This window comes from Cebus imitator, unplaced genomic scaffold (genome assembly GCF_001604975.1).
Source record: "Cebus imitator isolate Cc_AM_T3 unplaced genomic scaffold, Cebus_imitator-1.0 Scaffold71, whole genome shotgun sequence".
Classification (NCBI taxonomy): Eukaryota; Metazoa; Chordata; class Mammalia; order Primates; family Cebidae; genus Cebus; species Cebus imitator.
In genome coordinates this window covers 557,543-572,246 of record NW_016107386.1, presented here as the reverse complement: position 1 = coordinate 572,246, position 14,704 = coordinate 557,543, and the positions used below count along the sequence as shown (strand labels likewise).

Here is a 14,704-nt window from a genome sequence, read left to right as displayed (position 1 = left end):
AGAGACGGGGTTTCACCATGTTGACCAGGATGGTCTCGATCTCTTGACCTCGTGATCCACCCGCCTCGGCCTCCCAAAGTGCTGGGATTACAGGCTTGAGCCACCGCGCCCGGCGCCATGTGCTTTTATACATAGCAATGCCATGATGGGAAGGCCCTCACCCCCATTGTATAGATGAAACTAAGGCACAGGCAGTGATGCAGCTGGCCCAGGGACAGAGTTTGTGAGTGGTAGAGACAGCATTTGACCCAATTCTGTCCCACTCTGGAATCAGCTGCTTCCCGTTTATGCTGCTCTCCTCCACCCTCATCCCGCTTGGGCTAGCGCCTTGGAGCTCCTCTTAGCCTCTTAGAACTCCCTCCCCAAGTGGTGGGGTCTTTGAGAAAAATGGAGAGACTTTAGCTTCTGTGTCTAACTTCTCAAGCCTTAGGGGTGGTCTGATTTCCTCCTGAGACCTGGATGTGAAGGGAGTATTAGGGTAGTCTTCAATGACCCCTCTATGGGAGGACTTTTGTGCTTGGTGCTAAACAGACAGTCCACCCGGACAATTGTCATGTGACCCTGTGGTGACCACACACAATCTGGCCTCTCCCATGTGAACCTAGCTTCTGACATCGCATCTCATCGCCTGTCACCCCAGGTTTGTCACGCCAAGTGGGCTGTGTGTCATGTCCCTATAGGCCTGCCCCAGACCACTCAGTCTCACCTAGGACACGCTTGCCCAAATCAGAGGGCTCCCGCTTCATGAGATGCCTGGATGCTTCCCACTCCCCAGGCCCTGAGCAGAAAGGAAGAGAGGTCCTAAAAAGCCACAGATGAAAGTGGACCCTGGGGCAGGGATGTCTGTCGAACCTGGGAGGAGACAGTGAACATCAGCCTGGGAAGGGCTGGGCAGAGTGGAGCCATCGGTCCCTGTGTCCGCCATGACAGTTCTGACCCCTTTAGACTAATACTGCTTATGGACCCACTGCCCCAGGGCCATCCAGGGCAGTGTCATAGCTGAGGGTGTGAGATCCCCTTCCAGTTCCAGATATCCTGCCTGCTATGGGCAGGCGTGTGCCAGGGAGTGTGGGCTAGTGCCCAGCACTGAAAGCCTTCATTTTTCCACCTGGTTTGGGGATCAGAAGGGCCGTGGGCTCAGACCCCCATTCCTGCCTCTTCAGCTGGCCGTGCCTCACACTTTGCTGAAGTAGGTGGCCACCTCCTTGCGCAGAGGCCGGGGCCCGCCCCCAGCCCAGCCGTTGCCCATCAGCGTCTCCTCCCGGCCCAGCCGCAGTGGCGGTTTGCATTTGTGCCAGCTTGTGAGCAGCCTATTCATGGTGCCTTGATCCGTGATGCCACGCAGCTTCTCCCTTTCCTCCTCCCCACCGTCGGGGGGAATGGGGGCAGCCTTGGAAGCAGGGGCTGTGGCCAGTGCCCCGTGGGCGTGACCCAGCTCCAGGTCATGGTTCATGGCCTCGAAGAACTGCTGGATACAGACCTTGGCGAAGGCCTTGGCATGCTCCGTACATGTCTCATCGAAGAGCTTTCGCTCGATGTCAATGTAATGGGACCAGTACTTGCTCTTGAGGAAGGCGGCCTGTGTGAAGCAGGGCCGCACGGAGCGCACCACGAATGCCAGCAGTGTGGTCAGCAGCACGAAGGACCAGCCCAATGCCTGTGGGGAGACAACAGAAAGTCGCTGGGCACTGGCCTCGGGCCTCAGAGCCTGTTCAGACTCCCAAAGCACTCTCTTTCTTTTTTGTTTGAGACGGAGTTTTGCTCTTGTTGCCCAGTCTGGAGTGCAAAGGCACATCTTGGCTCACCGCAACCTCCGCCTCCCGGGTTCAAGTGATTCTTTTGCTAAGCCTCCTGAGTAGCTGGGATTATAGGCATGCACCACCACGCCCGACTAATTTTGTATTATTAGTAGAGATGGGGTTTCTCCGTGTTGATCAGGCTGGTCTTGAACTCCCGACCTCAGGTGATCCACCCACCTCGGCCTCCCAAAGTTCTGGGATTATAGGCATCAGCCACCGCACCCGGCCTGACTCCCAAAGCACTCTCTATGCCAGCGCCTCTGGGGCAAAGAGCCTAAATTGGGCAAGTGAGCTTGCCGCTTGGCCTTTATTTCCTCATCTGTAAAATGGGCATAGAAATTGAAATAATGGAAACAGGTGCACCTCATGGAAAGCTCACATGGAGCACCCCGGGCACAGGAGTTAAGTGGCAGACCCTGGATTTGGGCTGCTTGGGTTTGAATGCTGTCTCCACTAATTACTAGTTGCTCAGGAGCAAAGCACTCAAGTTCTCTGTGCCTCAGTTTCCACACCTATAAAATGCAGCTGGTGGTAGCAACTATCTCATTGTTGCTGTGCGGACTGAATGTGATAAGCTTAGCACTGTGCCTGGCACCCAGTGTTCAGTGACTATTAACCATTACGGTTGAGCCAGTAGGCACTCACTTATCTACTTACTGTGTCTCTTCTTTCAGGAAGCCTTCCTTGATCTCGCCAGGCCATAGTGGCCCTTTTTCCTCTGAGTCCTGAACCTCTTCTTTGACTCCTGGTATTGTCACCAGTGCCAAGTGAGCGCCTCCTTTGTGTCGATTCTGAGCTGGGCCTTCAGGGGTCATGGAGGTGAATCAGGCAAGAACTCAAGAACTGCGGAAGAGCACCCTGCACCTGGTTCTAGCCCTGCTCTGTCAGCTCACTGCAGGGCACGGGCAGGATGCTCCCCTGGCCCCCGCTTCAGGGTTAGGCCCCAGCCACACAGAGGTATATTTGGGCAGATCAAGACTGGGGCTGAAGGAAAACTCAGATGCTAAGCATGGGGCCGGGCAGGTCATGACAGAGCAGACGGGGTGGGGAGCTGCTGAGCGTGTGCACAGGCCATGGGCACCCCAGGCTGCTCCAGGAGTACACGTGGGCCCGGCGGGACTGGATCTTCTGGATTTCCAGCTTGGAAATCTGATTTTTATGTGAAAAATTCCGATTTTTATTATTTACTTTTTTTTTTTTTGAGGCAGGTCTTGCTCTGTTACCCAGGCTGCAGTGGTGTAATTACAGCTCACTGCAGCCTCAACCTCCCAGGCTCAAGCAATCCTCCCACTTCAGCTTCCTGAGTAGGTGGGACTACAGGCATGTGCCACCAAGCCCGGCTAATTTTTTTTTTTGGAGACAGGGTCTCACTATGTTCCCCAGGCTGGTCTTGAAGTCCTGGGCTCCAGCGATCTTCCTGCTTTGGCTTCCCAAAGTGCTGGGATTACAGACATGAGCCACACCTTCCCCGGCCCATTCTGGTTTGTATAAGATGCCAACAAATTCTAAAGTTGAATCTAGAATTTAGTCCCTGAAGGCCAAAAGAAACATGTATAGGCCTCCAGGGTCCACTCAGCTTATGAAGTGGCAGCTTAAAGGTCAGGTGGAGGGACAGTTGGTCAAGCCCTGAGGCCGGGGTTGACGGGATGAGTGTCCACAGGAGAGGAGGCACAGGTTGGGAGGAGAGGGAAGCAGAGTTCAGTCTGAATGTTCAGAGTGTGACATTCACCAGGGCTATCTGGGTGGTGATGGCGGCCTCCCAGGAGAGACGCCCCTGCTAGAGCGGGAAGCCAGGGGTGCCTGGACTTGCCAGGGCAGAGTGTGCACGTTTCTCCAGCCCTTGCAAGGTAGGCTGGCTCTAGCTCCTCTCCCTGACAGCACCTGGTCTGCCAGCTGCGAGGGCAGGCTGCCTGGGCGGTCCTCCCCGCACAGCACTGATGGTGGTGGAAAGGCCCAAGAGGCTTGGACCGGTGAGCACCGAGGGGCAGTGGGAGCAGGGCTGGGAGGACTCTCCCTCTGGCTGCCCTGTCAGTGGGCCTTCCAACCTGCCTTTCTGTCACATCCCAACAAGGCATCTCTCTCACCCATGTGCCCCCTTCCAGGACACCCCCGTCCTCAGCTCCCAGTCCCCACCAGGGAAGCACCAGATGGGGGCATTTGCCAGGGAAATGTACCCAAATGGCCTAGCCACCCACTAGCCTCACCACTGCCGAGGCCTGGAAGAGAGAAAGGATGCAAATTCCTCCAGTTTCCAAGCTCAGAGATCCGGATGGGATGTGGGTCCACTCTGGAGACCTCAGGACAGGGGTCAGGCCCACTCACCAGAAGCCTCTGGATGGAGGGAGCCGAAGCATGTTCTCCAGATGGCCCTGGGCTGAGGGCAGATGCGTGGCTCTGCCTTCAGCCTCAGTTGGGAAGATGCCCCCCACCCCTCAGAGCTCCACTTGAGCAGAGGCCCCATTTTGAGAGGTAGGGACCTAGGGTCCTCCTAGAGGGACCTTGATCTGCCAGGGAGACCCAGCCTGAGGCCATGTGGCCCCTCACCTGGGAGATGCAGCGCAGGTAGCGCACAGCCACCTCTCGGGCCAGCAGCCAGTCACCATCGTAGATCTCAGGGCAGGGCACCCGGGCCAGCAGGCGGGCGAGCTCAGGGGCAGGCAGGCCAGGCACCAGGCTGCCATTGCCCAGTGCGGTCACAGGCACGGCAGTGCAGAAGGCACAGAGGAAGCATTTGCCGTCGAGTAGTGTGACGGCCACCCAGACGACGGGTGCGATGAGGGCACGCTGGGCCATGGAGCAGAACATGTAGCGCAACACGGCGGGATCCTTCGCCCGGTGGCCCGGTGGCCGCTTCCACTCTTCCGCCAGCATGGACACGTTGTTGTTCATGACCAGGCCCAGCAAGAAGAGCACCAGGGGTGGTGCCAGCAGGATCCCCATGCTGTAAGCCGCGTTGTAGCCTGGCAGGCAGGGGCAGTTGAAGTCGAAGGCTGAGTACATCTGGGCGCTGGCCAGGGCCATGATGCCACAGATGCCGTTCATGAAGGACTCCTGGTTGGACTGCAGGAACTGGAAGATCATCCGGAACTTGTCCATCGTGCCCCCTGCGGGGCCCAGCCGCCCCTTCCCAACTCACCACTGCCTCCAAGAAGGCCCCTGCGGCCCACCCTGCCCACTGGGTGCCCACCTCATGACTCGGGCTCTCCTGGCTGGGACCAGCAGAGCTCAGAGCAGAGGCTAAGGTCACTGTCGCTTTGAGGAATCTTTAGTGAGGTGCTGGCCGAGAGGGTGCAGATTGGCCAATCCTGTGGGTTCAGCCAGGGCTGTGCCCCTCCCTCCTAGGCTTCTCTCTCTGCAGCCGCCTCCACCTCCAGCACTAGCTCCTGCTAGGGACCAGCTTTCCGTGGGTGTGGGAGGGAGGGAGAGGCGGGAGAGGGCAGGCTCAGACACAGGCAGGGAAAACGCTCTCCAGCAGGGCTAGAGTTTGGAGTCCACGGCTGCTGCAGAGGCCTGAGCTCCTGGACCTTGTCCTCTGGGCTCCTAGGAAGCTCGTCGCCCTCCTTCTGCCCTTCCCACTGGGGGTCTCCTCCATGCTGTATCAGAATCCCCGAGGGCTCCTCCATCAGTTCACCCATGGTGGTGTGCTGTGGTGGCAGTGGCTACTGGTGGTCGTGGGGCTACTGGTCACAGAGGGGATGGCAGTGGTGGTGGGGGGGATGGTGCTAATGTGGACATGGCAGGGAATGGAACATCCTGGATTTGCAGGCAGAGGTCTTGGATTGGACGGGTTTCCTGGGTGGGAGCTGCGACCTGTGAGTGCTGCAGGTGTCCTTGTGTCAGCCTCTGTGTGCCTCTGTGGGTGTGCCTGTGTGTTTGTGGGCTGTGGATGGCAACCCTTTCCTAGCTCCACCTCTACTCCCCCAGTCAAAAAATAAAGGCGTCTGCACACTGACAGCAAGGGGGTGAAATGAATTAAAGGGGTGGGATGATGGGGTTTCATACCTGGAGTCTGGGCCCCCAGAGTGCCTGCAGGAACCTGGCCAGCCGTCCTCCACAGACACATCAAAGAGGAGGAGCCGAACGTGCTCCCTCTGATGCCCAAGGCTCTCCCAAGGGCAGGTCAGATCCAGCTGCAGCTGGATGGCTCCTGTCTGGGTAAAGGGGTGGGGTCTGGGACTGGGCTAGGGCATCTCCATGGGGCCGACAGATCTGTGCCTCCCACGTGTGTGCCCACACATGAGCTCACTGTGGCTTTGGGCCTCTGTGTCTATGTATCTTTGTGTGTGTGACTGTGTTAGTGGTCTTTGTGTCTGAGGGTCTCTGCATCACAGACCAGAACCAGCATTGACTCAGGCTTGCCCTGGGTGGAGCCCTGTGCCAGCCACTTACATGCATTGCCTGCATAACCTTCGTACAATCCCATGAGACAGATACTACCGTCCCCGTTTTACAGAGGTGGGGACTGCGGCTCGGAGAGGTCATCAAGGGAGAGTTACCCAGCTTGTAGGTAGAGGGGTGGGACTGGAACCCAGGCTAGCCCTCTCACAGGGGTGGGTGTGGGGGGTGGAGGAGGGGTCAAGAAATGTTTTTTGACCTTTCTCTTCTGGATGAATCAGGCTCCTTTTCTGTTGGTCTGGGTGGAGATGCTGGATTGTCGCCAATAAGATAAAGTGGGGAAGGATATTGCTCCCCTTGCTGTCAGGCTGGGCCTGGGGCGATTGGAGCCCCCAGGCTGGTAGCTTTTGGAAGATCTTGCAGAGACTCCCCAGGGAATGCCATAGGTGGGTGGCAGGATGAGGGAGGTCCAGTACGGAGGTGACTTACCCTGCACATCTCCCACAGTGTTTGCATGCATGGCCGACAGCAGGTGTGAGCCGATGCTAGAGTTGGGGTGGGCCTGGGGTGGTCCAGGAAACCAGGAGGGATGGTTTCAGGGGGCCACCTGGAAATGTCTTGTATATTGCACAAGGCTCCCTGTTTGTAGATAACATGCCTTTCTAGGGGCACCCATGCTGCCTGCTCTAACCACATATACACATTCTGGTAATTCTAAGTGCAGTGTTATTTTAAAATTACTTGAGGCCGGGCCCAGTGGCTCACATCTGTAATCCCAGTGGTTTTCAGAGGCCAAGGTGGGAGGATCACTTGAAACCAGGAGTTTGAGGCTGCAGTGAGCCATGATCACAACACTGCATTCCAGCCTGGCTGACAGAGCAAGACCCTGTCTCTAAATAATGATCATAATAAAAATAAAAATAAATACTCAATATAAGACAGTTTGATTAGATTCTCAATCAATTATTCTCATTATCATAAGAATTTTGGTTACAGGCTGGGGTCACACCTGTAATCCCAACACTTTGGGAGGCTGAGGAGGGAGGATCGCTTGAGCCCAGGAGTTTAAGACCAGCCTGGGCAACAAAGAAAGACCCTGTCACCACACCTGAAAAAAAAAAAAAAGTTACAGTTGTCATTGAGAGTAAATATTGAGGGTTAATTCTTTTCTTTGGGACAGGGTCTCACTCTGTCACCCAGCGTGCTGTGCAGTGGCATCAACTCAGCTCACTGCAACCTCTGCCTCCCAGAATTAAGCCATCCTGCCAGTTCAGGCTCCCGAGCAGCTGGGACTATAGGTATGCACCACAATGCCCAGCTAGTTTTTGTATTTTTTCTTTGTCTCAAAAAACAAAAACAAACAAACAAACCAAAACTATCACCTACTTGGGCTGTCTTTTTGTAGGTGTTGTTTATCCAACATTTGAAGAAATCATCATTAAAGAGCCTTCATGAGCTATGTACAGTGGCTCATGCCTGTAATCCTAGCACTTTGGGACGCTGAGATGGGCGGATCACTTGAGATCAGGAGTTCCAGACCACCCTGGCCAACATGGTAAAACCCTGTCTTTACTAAAAATACAAAAATGGCTGGGTGCGGTTGCTCACACCTGTAATCCGAGCACTTTGGGAGACTGAGGCAGGTGGATCACCTGAGGTCAGGAGTTTGAGACCAGCCTGGCCAACATGGCCAAACCCTGTCTCTATTAAAAATACAAAAATTAGCCAGGCGTGGCATTGGGTGCCTGTAATCCCAGCTACTCAAGAGGCTGAGGCAGGAGAATCACTTGAACCCGGGAGGTGGAGGTTGCAGTGAATCAGCTCACCCAGGCTGGAGTGCAATGGCGCCATCCACTGCTGGTGCACAGAGGCAGCACGGCTGTGCTCAGTGGGTATGCTGCTGATGAAATCATTCATTGCATACGGCCTCAGGACGTCAAGGAGCCCCAAGTGGTCATCATCCTCAGGAAGACAAGATTAGATGCACCCCGGTTGGAAACAAAGTCCCTGAACAGCTCCGTGTTACCACCCAGCTATGCTTCAGATCACCTGTCAGGAAACAACAGGGACCCTGCTCTGAAACCCAAGCGGTCCCACCGCAAGGCAGACCTTGATGCTGCCCACAGACCTCAGATCCTGGAGATGGGAGCGGTGCTATCCACCACACTCCAGCCTGGGTGAAAGAGTGAGACTCGGTCTCAAAAATATAAATAAAGAAATAAAATAAAGAGCCTTGAATAGGAATTGCTTGTGGTCATTTCAAGCAAAAAAAAAAAAATCTGATATTAAAAAGTTGTGCTCACCAAATCAAGCTCATTTCTCATTTTGAGTTTAGGAGGTTTCATTTGGATGTTTTACACAAATCTTTCCTAATACTTTATATTTCATTTTTTCTTATCATAATTATATAAGATAAATAAATTGTAATTTTTTTTCCACCAGGCTCCTGTGGACGTCTCCTGATTCCCTCTCTGTGGCCCAGTGTTGTACATCAATGCCATCGTCTCCGTGACGGATGTGAGGAATGTTAGGAAGCTCTGCTTCTGAAGGATGGAGGGGCTGGGACAGGTGCCCCCAAGCCTCACTGTCAGTGGCGCAGAAGCCACGCAAGTTTGCCTGGGGAGCTATGGACTGAATGTTCGTGCCCCCTCCCAAATTCATCTGTTGAAGTCCTAGCCCCAACGCGATGGCATTAGGAGGTGGGGCATTTGGGAGATAATTAGTCCATGAGGGTGGAGCCCTTGTGAATGGGATTGGCGCCCTTACAGAAGAGACCCTGGACCCTGGACCTCTGCACCTTGAGGACACAGTGAGAAGGCAGAACCCAGCCTTGGGTACCCTCATCTCAGACTTCCAGCCTTCTGAACTGTGAGAAATAAATGTTTGTTGTCTGTGGTATGTTTCATTACTGTGGCCCAAGCTGTTGGACACAGGGACACCCTTGGGCTTTCGGACACTGCCCTTCCCCCGTGCTGATGCTCTCCTGGAACATTGTCGTTCCTCACTGCGCTTCTTCCATGCTGATGCTCTCCTGGAACATCATCCTACCTCACTGCCCATCCAAAGCCACATCCGGGCCCTACCCACTTGCTCCTTGCTTCTTCCACTCAATGGTCAAGTTTTTCTCTTAGCAAGAAGCCAGCCAGGTGTGGTGGTTCATGCCTGTAATTCCAGCACTTCAAGAGGCTGAGGTGGGCGGATCATTTGAGGTCATGAGTTTGAGACCAGCTTGACCAACATGGTGAAACCCTGTCCCTACTAAAAATACAAAAAAAAAAAAAAAAAAAAAAAAAAAAAAAAAAAAAAAAAAAAAAAAAAAAAAAAAGAAGAAGAAAGAAAAAAATTAGCTGGGTATGGCTAATTTCTACTGTATTTGTGGCAAATGTCCACAAATACAGTGGCTTAAAGCAACACGAATTATTTATTCTTTTGTAGTTCTGAGGTCAGAGGTCTATAACGGACCTTGGCCAGCTAACATCAAATGGTGGGCTGGCTGTTCCTTCTGGAAGCTCTAGAAGATAATCCATTTCCTTGTCTTCTCTACTGTGTAGAGGACACCCACATTCCCTGGCTTGTAACATCGCATTCCTCCAACGTCTGCTTCCCTCGTCACAGCTCCTTCTCTGACTCTCTCTCTCCTACATCTCTCTCTGTTTTTTGGAGATGCAGTCACTCTGTTGCCCAGGTTGGAGTGCAGTGGTATGATCTCCGCTCACTGGGTTCAAGTGATTCTCCTGCCTCAGCCTCCCAAGTAGCTGGGATTTCAGGCGTGTGCCACCATGCCCAGTTAATTATTGATTTTTGGTAGAGACAGGGTTTCATCATGTTGGCCAGGCTGGTCTGGGACACCTGACCTTGGGTGATCCTCCCACCCCAGCCTCCCAAAGGGCTAGGATTACAGCCATGAGCCACTGCGGCCGGCTCTACCTCTCCCTTATAAGGACGTGTGGGGCCCATCTGACTAATCCAGGATGTTTCCTCATCTCAAAATCCATAACTTAATCACATCTGCAAAGCCCCTTTTGCCATGGGAGGTAACATATTCACAGGTTCTGGACATTAGGCGGTGCACTCTTGGGGGCCCATGGTTCTACTGAACTTCAGTAGGGGTCTTCGGTGGTCCCTTTATCAGTACTTAGTGTCTTCTCCATCTCTCCCCTATAACTCCCAGGTCATGACTAAATAAATAAAAAGCAAAATAGCACACACATTTTGGAGCGTGGTGGCAAACTCAGCCATGGTCACCACTGTGGGATGTACACTTGCCTCCTGCTTCCTGGCCTTGGGGCTGTAGTCCAGGTACCCAGAGGGCACAGCTGGTGAGTCCCCTCTGGCTTGGAGGAGTTGGGGGTGTCATGGAAAGCAGCATGCAAAGGAGGCTCCTGAGGAGAGCGGGTGCCGTGCTTTTAGGAAAATGCCCAATTTGCATAGGAGAGTGTGAGTGTGGGTGCTGCAATGGGCGCTGCCCTCAACCAGCAGCTGTTGGAGCATCCAGAGACTGGGGCGGTGGAGGAGGCAGGAGCCAACAGCAAATGTGGCTGCCAAGGCATCTTGGGGTGCTGGCAGGCTGGGTTATCAGAGCTGTGAAGTCTCTACCTGAGAAAGGTAAAGTGCTGCTCTTTCCTTCATTGGCCGAACCCTATGAGGGTGTACGCTGTGGCAAAATGCTAGTGCTCACCAAGTTATTCATGTGTTCCCTTATAATTCTCAGCCTCTGTGCCAGGGAGCTTGGGGCCCTGTGCCTGAGTTCTGGTACAGAACTCTATCCTCACCCTTTACCATCTTCCTAATCTTCCCTGAGGGCAGCCCTGGATGCCAGGTGTAACAGACACCTCTGTGCGCCCCCTACTCCCCTCAGCCCTCACCACTATTGCCCAGGCTGGAGTTTAGTGGTATAATCTAGCTCACTGCAACCTCAGTTTCCCGGGTTCCAGCGATCTCTTGTCTCAGCCCGCTGAGTAGCTGGGACTATAGATGCCTGCCATCACGCCTGGTTAATTTTTGTATGTTTAGTAGAGATGGGCTTTCACCATGTTGGCCAGGTTGTCTTGAACTCTTGACTTCAAGTGATCCACCCGCCTAGGCCTGCCAAAGTGCTGGGATTACAGGCTTGAGCCACCTCACCCGGCCTTTCGCCACTATCTTGTAAAGGCTGCTCACTGAAAACAGCCCAGACCCTGCATGAGGGCTTTTTTTCCTGGCACTGGGTTCACATTTGGCCCAAGGCAACCTGGAGGTGCCCAGCTAGTGCCCCAGCTGGTGACAGTCAGAGATTGGTGAAGACATGCCACCTCCTCCTTCCTGGGGACTGGTTGCTGGTGTCGTGCTCTTCCCAGCTACCCAGCGGGATCGGGCTCTAGTTGCCCACGTGGTAACTGGCTGGTGGCTCTACCCCTGGCTGGCTTTCTTCCCTCTCCAGCATCACTTCTGTTCCTCGCAGGGTTCCCCGGAAGCAACTTCTTATAAGCTATATGCACTCATTTCCTTTTCTCAGGACCGGCTTCTGGGGAATACCATGGGTCTTTTTTATTTTTAGTTGTTTATTTAGAGACAGGTTCTCCCTCTTTCTCCTAGACTAGAATGCAGTGGCACAATCAGCTTACTATAACCTTGAACACCTGGGCTCAAAAGATCATTAAGTCTCAGCCTCCAAAGTAGCTAGGACTACAGGTGTGCATCGCCATGCCCAGATAGGGTTGTTTTTTTTTTTTTTTTGTAAATTTGTAGAGATAGGGTCATGCTATGTTGCCCAGGCTGGCCTCAATTCCTGGCCTCAAAGGATCCTCCCTTGCCTCCGCCTCCTAAAGTGCTGGGGTTATAGGTGTGAGCCACTGCGCCAGCCATATCATGCGTCTTGATGGTGGCATCACAAGATGGTGGTGTCAGCTGGGTCCCCAAGTGACTGTGTGAGTCAGAGCCCTCCTCTTCAACCTTCCTTCCCTGTTTAACTATATTAGGTTTTGCTTGAGTGAGAAACACATCTTTATTATGTTAAGCCGCTGACACTTTCTTTTTATTTTTACTGTAATTTATTTATTTATTTTTATTTAGAGACAGAGTTTCGATCTCTTGTTCAGGCGGGAGTGCAGTGGCACGATCTAGGCTCGCTGCAACCTCCACCTCCCAAGTTCAAGCCATTCTCCTGCCTCAGCCTCCCAAGTAGCAGGGACTATAGGTGTGCACCACCACCCCCGGCTAATTTTTATAGTTTTAGTAGAGACAGTGTTTCACCGTGTTGCCCAGGTCTCAAACTCCTGACCTCAGGTGATCTGCCCATCTCAGCCTCCCAAAAAGCTAGAATTATAGGTGTGAGCCACCGCGCCCATCCTACTGTATTTTATTTTTATGTTCCCAGCCAAGCCTAATATAATGTTTATGTGTGAGATTTTAAGCAAGACACCCAGAGTTCATTCTACCTCTGAAATACTCTATCGATTCTCTCCCTCTCCACCCTAATCCAAGCCCCGTCAGTTCTTGCCTGCCTTCGGCAGTTCACACGGGCCCCTATCAAGACACTCCCAGGCTGTGGCCAGGAGAATCTTTTAAAAGCGAACATCTGACTCAATTACTACTTAATTCCTTCCAATGGTTTAAGTCCAAAATCCTTAACCAGGTCTGCGTGACCCTGTGAGAGCTGGTGCCTGGGCCACTCTCCTCCCCATGCCTTCTCCCCAGTTGACCAGTTTGCTTTCAGTTTCTCAAACAGGACAAGCCTCTTCCAGCTCAAAGGACAAGAACCTTTGCACAGGTTCTGCACATTCCCGCAATACTTCTCCCCCTGTTCTCACTGGAGAAATTCCTGTGAATCCTTAAGGTCTCAGTGTAATGATTGTGTAGGGGCTCACAGAAACAGTACCCTGAAATGAAGGTCTCAGAAGCAAAAGACTCTTTCTAACCTTCACCTGCACCCCTGTCTCTGGCCCCTCATTCTCCCCCAAGGCTAGCCATAGACACTAGAATCCCTCTTCCCCAGGGTGGGTCATAGAAGCCAGAACCCCTTTCTCCCTGAAGCCAGCCACAAAATCTAAAAATATTACTCTAGGCCCAGCAGGTAGTGGCTCATGCCTGTAATCCCAGTACTTTGGGAGGCCAAGGAGGGCGGATCACTTGAGGTCAGGAGTTCAAGACCAGCCCGAAACCCCATCTCTCCTAAAAAATACAAAAATTAGCCGGGCATGGTGGTAGGCTCCTGTAATCCCAGCTGCCTGGGAGGCTGAGGCAGGAGATTTGCTTGAACCTGGGAGGTGGAAGTTGTAGTGAGCCGAGATCATGCCATTGCACTCCAGCCTGAGTGGCAGAGTGAGACTCTGTCTCAAAAAAAATTTTTTTTTTCTAATTCTTACCCCCAATCTTTCAGTGTAAAAACTGGCCATAAAGAAATTATTTGACCTACCTTGTTAGACTGCAGGTCACAAAAGCCCCTTCCCCCATCCCATGGGAGAAAGGAGTGCTGCCCAGAGAGGCCCAGGAGAACCTAAACGGAAACCTTGCTGGTTCCCACAGTCTGTAGCATCAACTCAGATCTTTTTTGTCCAGTTGTATTTCTGCGTGGTTGTTTCCATAGTCTGCTGACCCCAAGTGTAAAAATGGACCATTTCCTTTGTATATTTGGGTCTTCATCCTGAAGATGAAGACTCTGGCATCAAAATAAATGTATATGCTTTTCTCCTGTTGATCTCTGCCTTTTGTCAGTGATTTTTCAGTGAACTTTCTTTGGATGAAGGGGAAGTTTTTTCCTCCCCTACAGTTTCTTCTTTAGAGAGGCCTTCCTGAACCTTCTGCTGAAATCAGTCCTGCAGATAAGGGCTCTCAGAGCCCCCTGGTTGTTCTTCCCCTTCCAGCACTGAATACAATCGTAATTACTTTCTGAGGTAGGCGGCTGATTTAACAGCTAGGGGCTCCCATTGGATCATAAAGGCTAAAAGTCCTCATCTGTTTTATTCACTACCATATGCCTAGCTTAGCACAATGTGCCTAGAACATAATGGATGCTCAGTTAATAAGTGTGAATGAAGGAATACAGGAACAAGCAAAGGAAGAAAGGAAGTGAACCCTGGACCATGATAAATGTGTAGGGAGGCAAGAATTCAAGCACAAAAGGGAGACAGCGCTCACCTGTATGGTTCCGTGAGAAGACACAAGACAGGACACTTCTGCGGTGGCACAGATCTGTGGGACGAGCTGGGGGCGAAATGCCTGTTCAAAGCTCACTGCCATGGCAGCTGCCACCAGGTCACCTCCGACCAGCCTCCTCTAGACCCTCAGGGACCTCTCCCCATCCCACATGCCTCAGCCTCCCCCATCAGAGCCAGTTAGCACAAGCAGGGAAATCATTTCATGTGGCTGCAAAGAGCTGGGCAGAGCTGAGCCCCAAACAGAGAACTCCTTCATTTTCTTCTTTTTTATTATTATTTTTTGAGATAGAGTTTCGCTCTTGTTGTCCAGGCTGGAGTGCCATGGTGCGATCTTGGCTCACTGCAATTGCTGCCTCCCGGGTTCAAGCGGTTCTTCTGCCGCAGCCTCCCGAGTAGCTGGATTACAGGTGTGCGCCACCATGCCTGGCTACTTTC

The 14,704-nt window shown here is 52.7% G+C and overlaps 1 protein-coding gene across 1 annotated transcript; it reads right to left on the bottom strand.

Annotated features, from left to right (window-relative positions):
- Positions 1 to 1,174: 1,174 nt before the first annotated feature.
- CALHM1 (calcium homeostasis modulator 1) lies at positions 1,175 to 4,988 on the bottom strand. Its single transcript, XM_017531143.2, has 2 exons — positions 4,344 to 4,988; positions 1,175 to 1,657 (listed from the first exon to the last, which is right to left on the bottom strand). Exons 1-2 carry the CDS (start codon positions 4,893 to 4,895, stop codon positions 1,175 to 1,177), a joined length of 1,035 nt encoding a protein of 344 aa, XP_017386632.1. The 5' UTR covers positions 4,896 to 4,988.
- Positions 4,989 to 14,704: the final 9,716 nt, after the last annotated feature.